A 6,000-nucleotide genomic window follows, 5' to 3' on the forward strand; every position below is an offset into this window, starting at 1 on the left:
AAGACACACAACAACAGAAATGTAACAACTGTCAAAAACTACTCTTCCAGTTTTTATATATTTCTACATATTTGAAAATTTTAATAGCCACTGAATGGTGGGATGGAGTTTTAAAAGGAAACCACTGAAGGTTTTTGAGAAAATAAAAGAAACAAAAAGGAAGAAAGGAAGGAAAGAAGGAAGAGAATCTATCTAGTTTATGATAAAAAAGAACATGACTCATGCCAGGCAAACAATAAACTAAAGGGCAGCCAAGCAACAGAAGAAAGTAGTAATTATTTCATAGCATGGAAAGCAGGGCATTCAAGGAACCGGGAAGAATTCACGGGAGAATAAAAGACAAAGATGTAAAAAAAAAAAAAAAAAAAAAAAAAAAAAATCAGGAATAAAAAAAAAAAAAAGGAGTTTTGAGGACAAAATTCAATCTCAGTATGATAGAGACCTAATGTAGACAAGAGCCTAGAAGTATCAGATTATGCAACTGGGCAAGCTTGAGAATGTAAAAAGTGGTAATACAAGACAGATAACGTATACTGATAAATTCAAAAGAAACAAATGAAGGTCATGGGAATCAGGAGACAGCTAGAAAACAATATAAAATATGACTATAGTGTTTCTTTAGAACGGAAAATGAAAGCAAGCAACTACACCTAAAATCCACCTTCTACTGGACACCTACAACAGTCTACTGAGGGAGGCAGTGATCCTGGGTCTGAAAGCATTCTTCTTAGGGGGCTGTCCTAGGCACAGCTGTCAGCTTCCTGGTGACAGAATCTTCCTTGGAGTAAGTTACACAGACAACGAAGAGAACTAAGGCTAGTGCAGAAGCTGCCTTTGAAGGCAACTAAACCAGCATTGTTGTTTTCTACAGTGTGAGCTGCTCCCTACGAAGTAGACAGATAAAGATAAACAGCAGGTCCTTGACTCTGGTTGCCTCAGAGGTGTGGCAATCTCCTTGCTGTGTCTCTCCAAACACTCATTAACCTCACAGGACTTTGGAACAAGGAAAACTACTCAGCTGTGCTGTGTTCCTGCTGCTTGCTGTACTATGAGTAATGCCATTTGTTCTGACTTAGGAGTCTTCTGTTGTCTGCCAACAACCATGAAACATTAACAGACTAATTCATTAGCTTATGAAAACAGCAGTTATTTCCATGTGACAGTCTCTACATCAGTGATTCCCAACATTCCTAAAACTGCAAACTTCCAGTTCTTCATGTTTTGGTGACACTCAAACCCCCAAACATAAAATTGTTCTTGTGGCTACTTCAAAACTGCAATTTTGCTACCATAATCAATAATGTAAATGTGAAAGATACCTGATTATATGACTGTCAGTGAAATGGTCATTTGACCCCAGAGGGGTTGAAACCCACAGGTTGAGAACCACTGTTCTATGTTTTCCCTGTATTATGGTATTTCAAGTCTCATAATAAATAATAACTATGAGGTTGTACTAATATGAGGAAATGATGCTTTAAGGTATGAAGTAACTCATCTCATGTTTGAAAACTTGCACACAGAAGGCAAACAGGATGGCTCAGTGGTTAAGAGTATTTGATGCTCTTCATATGACCAGAGTTCAGTTCCCAGCACTCAAACCATCAGATGGCTTACATCCATCTGAAACTAAAGCTCCAGGGGGTCTGGCTTCCTTGGGCAGCAGCACATGCATGACATACTCATATAAAAAAAAAGAAAAGAAAAAAATTAGGTTTTCTTATTCACTGTAAACAGAACCTAAATATAAGTCTAGATGACATTAATGTTTATTTTGTTTTGTTTTATTTTGTAGTGCTGGAGATAGAACCAGAGCTAAGCTCCTGGGCTACATCCCGGCTCCCTAACTTGATTTTAGCAGTTCAAACCCCCTTCTTTCCTCCCTCCCTCCCTCCCTTCTTCCTTCCCTCCCTCCCTCCCTCCCTCCCTCCCTCCCTTCCTTCCTTCCTTCCTTCCTTCCCTGATTTACCAGGTGCAGCTTTTAATTCTCCAGATATAGAAGTAAAGTACTCAGAACTCTACAGCACAAGTGCTTCAAAATTTTGTTTCATAGAAATCTTATATTGTAGAATTGTTAATATTATCTTAAAATGTAAAAGAAGCAAAAACACTTTGCAGTCAGATATCAGAAATAACTATGGTAAACTAATGTAAGCTACTCTCTTTACTAAAGAACATTTCACTATGTTAGTATGCTAGATGTGGTCCAAGAACTGCTATTGTTAACATTCTAGTACACAGTTCAGTAAACTGCTGCTACAATTAACACTGCCAATTTAATTGTTCAAAGAATACCTTTTAAACCATGGTAGTCACTTTATTGCAGGTACACCAAGCCTTCAAAACAGCCAACATCAAAGTCAGAACCTAAGCTGCAACAGCAGCTGCAGAACAAGGTAACTTAACAGTTTGGCTCGCTCTTTTTACTATCAAGCACAACTCAGTTTCCCAAAGCACACTGAACATAAATATCATGCCTCATCTTTTTTTTTTTTCTGAAATTAGAAAATTACTGAGACATGGTAACTGTACATTTTACCTATTGTGATGTATCCCTTTAACAATGGACAGGAAATGGGGGAGGGACCATTATTACAGTCAGGAATGGTGATGTGTGGCTGGTATCCTAGTAGGACACTGAGGCAGGAGGATCATGAGTTCCTTGGCTACTCAGTGGTTGAATGGTTACCCAGAATGTACAAAGGCAGTGTAGCAAAAAGTAATAGTAATCAAGATGTGGGACCAGCCTGAAGGCCCAGCAACAGATAAATGGACAAAGAAAATGTATACACGCGTGAGGACGCTTTATTCAGCTAAAAAGAATGAAACTACAATCTCAGGAAACAGGAAAACAGATGGAACTTGGGGGTTGCAGTATGTTAAGTGAAATAAGCCAGAGGAAAAAAAGATGTGTTTTCTATCGTAAGAGGAAATGTAGATTTAAATTTATATATACATATATATGTATATGTAGGACACAAAGTACAAAAAGGACTTATAAAATTCAATACTTAATATGTTAGCTAAAGCAATAATAAAAATAAATAAATAAATAAACCCTTTGGATATCCTAAAGAAAAAAAGGTCCTGGATAAGTTATATACATGGGATAAAGACAGTAAGCCATGCTGACCACCAGGCATCACCAGCATGCAGAGCTGAGTTCTAGCTCTTTAAATAAGAGTAGCTACACACAACCCAGCCTATCTCACCCCTACGTATAGTTCCTATCTCCTGACCTCATCCTCGCTAACAGGTGTTTACTGCTCCAGTTTATTAACCATTCTAGAGTTTCAAAACAAGGCCTGAACTAAAGGCAGCCAGAAAATAGGCATGCCCATTACATAAGCTAGGCTTGCAGACTGAACACTAGCTACAGAGTCTACTCAAAGCTGAAGTTCAGTTGTTGCTACGCCATGTTCCCAGACAAGCTACTGTCAACAAACCAAGAGTTATCATCCTTACACACATCCTTACACACAAACTTACTATGTAACCACAAAAGTAAAAGAGTGAAAATACAGATTTAGTTAATGCTTCTCCCTATAAAGAAAAAGAATAGTCTATCTAAAAATAATAATAATAATAATTTATTTAAAATGACTGATTTTTTGCCCTCTGAACTTACAGAGTGGCTCCACCCACTCAAAGTCTCTATAGGAAACAGCTTCAGTTTTGAAGGTGGAAAAATGCAGTATTTTATACCTATATTGAAAGTTTAGACAAAAGTAAACTCCAACATTATCTGAGGAGAGTTTAAAAGAGAAAAGTCTCAACTAGTTACCTCTATCGAAGGCAAAAGAGACAATATAATAAATTATTTACTATTAAAACTATTTTAAGTAGCGTCCATGGTTGAGCCCAATAAGAAAAAGAAACCCGAAGAAAGAATTCAAATCAAATTATATCACTTATGGGAAAGATTTGAGAAAACAAGTTATCAATGATAAAAGTATCCAAGATGTATCTGTGGCATATCATTGCAAACAGAAATAGAAAAGAAAAAAATGTCTTTACAAGTATAAAGTCATAAAAAACTAACAACTTGAACCCTCAATAAATTGGAGAGATTTTTTTTCTTAAGCCATTCTGAAAATGTTGATAATTTTCAGAAAATTCATAATCCGAATCACCTACTCAAATGATGGAGAACTCTTGCCAAAGAAAAATGAAAAATTAAGTCTCTTCTACAATCCTTCAGATTTGTCAAAAGGCACAACACACATGCAGATAGACAGGAAAGGTGACATATAAGACTAACTGTACAACCTTATAAACTCGAAATGCAACAGCAACAATATTCACAAAATGCTTTTCTGCTCTCCCCCCCAGTAAATATGTTCCACTAAAACGCAACAAAGTAAATATTGCTGACAATGATATTTATAATAGTAATCTCCAATGACATCACTAGAACACACAGTGAGGAAAATACAGATATTCTGACAAAGAAAACACAGGGTGCATTTCGCTCATTTAAACACAGCTAGTGATTTACCCACTTAAAATTCTGTATTAAATGAAAACTATTTTTTTCAAACAAGATTCGAATTTTTTTTTTCTAATAAAGCGCTGTACCTCCCACCAAAACCCACACAGGCACACACTTACACACGCGAAGTAGAGACAGATTTTTTTTTTTTTTTAACAAACGATCACTGTAATACTAACACAATGGAAAAGGGGCAAAATGACAAGGTTAGCTAGAAGAGGGGCACCTTCCCCATCCATCACAGCTCTTCTCTGCTGATCCCCAGCCCCTCACGCCGGTTTTAGCCCCGCTGCACCCCACTCTACACACTGGTCGCCTCCCTGACAGGTACGTGCACCCAGCCCCGCCGCCGGGGACACCACTCATGGCTCACGGGTGTCTGAGTCAGGGGAGAAGGAAACGACGGGAGGGGAAATAAAGCCGGGGCGAGTTGGGGAGCGCCGGGGAGGGGGGCTTGGTGGGGTGCAGGCCGTCGGCTGCGGCCGGGGGCTGGGCGGGAAGGGGCCCGCCGGGACGCCGCACGACGATCGTCCTCCCCGGGGCCCGCGCACTCACCACCTGGTAGCGGCCAGTCCCCAGCTGGTGGTGATCCATCCTGCCCGTCTCGGGGTCGGGCTTCCGAGCGGGCGTGTCCCCTCGGCGCTCAGCTCCCTTGGCCTCCCCGGTCGACGACGTCGTCGCCGCAGAGCCCCTTCCGCCGCCTCGGGTTCCGCCGCCGCGGTCGCCCGGCGGGGCCGCTTTACTTCCTGTCGCTCCCTCGGCTACGGCGGAGACCTCCGCGTCGCTCGCCGATCGGCGCCGGAGCTCCGGGGAGCCGCGTGCGCTACTGAGCATGCTCGGGGCGGACGCGCATGCTCTCTGGCTCCGCCGGCGTCCCATCCGCGGCGCGGCTGCGAAGGTGTCCCTAGGTGGGAGGAGATGGAAAAGTCAAGCAAGTCCCGGGGAGCCCTCGAGGTTGTCATCCAGTCGGGAGTGGGCGGTGGCAACAGAAGCGGAAAAGAAAAAAAAAAAAATCGCTCCACTTGATTGGATTTTCCGGTGAGGGCAGGTTTCATTGTAGGGCGAGGGAATGCATCGTCACTGCTGAGACCGGCGTTGAGGAGAATGGAGGCGCCGCATTCCTATTGCACCTGAGGACAGGTCGCCCTTTCACTAGTCCCCAGCCTAGGGCAACTCAAAGAGATCCATCTCAGGGCAGTCCTAAAAACGCTCATTCGAAATCATTAATGAGGTAATGAATTACCAAATTTCAGAGACATATACATATATAAAGCCACATATACATATATAAAATCAGCTTTAAAGTCACAGTAAAATTTCGAGGAAGGAAAAAAACAGTCTTGCTTCTGAGTACTGAGCCTTCCTCAGTAGAACAGCACATTTGTTACAAATGTTAAACCCAAGGCAATAATATACCAGTATCAATCACCTAGAGTCCACAGAAAGCCAGAGTCCAAAGGAAGCCAGATGAGACTGGTTCAACTAGCCAGATACAACAAAGTTCAATA

At 41.5% G+C, this 6,000-nt stretch overlaps 1 protein-coding gene across 1 annotated transcript in view; it reads right to left on the reverse strand.

Moving 5' to 3' along the window:
* Ndfip2 (Nedd4 family interacting protein 2) overlaps positions 1-5,438 on the reverse strand; it is a 41,264-nt gene extending 35,826 nt beyond the window's left edge. Inside the window, exon 1 of the mRNA XM_034498899.2 lies at positions 5,048-5,438. Coding sequence (XP_034354790.1) covers positions 5,048-5,371 — 324 coding nt within the window. The 5' untranslated portion in view covers positions 5,372-5,438. The remainder of the gene's footprint in view (positions 1-5,047) is intronic.
* Positions 5,439-6,000: the final 562 nt, after the last annotated feature.

The sequence above is a fragment of the Arvicanthis niloticus genome, chromosome 3 (assembly GCF_011762505.2).
Source record: "Arvicanthis niloticus isolate mArvNil1 chromosome 3, mArvNil1.pat.X, whole genome shotgun sequence".
Taxonomy (NCBI): domain Eukaryota; kingdom Metazoa; phylum Chordata; class Mammalia; order Rodentia; family Muridae; genus Arvicanthis; species Arvicanthis niloticus.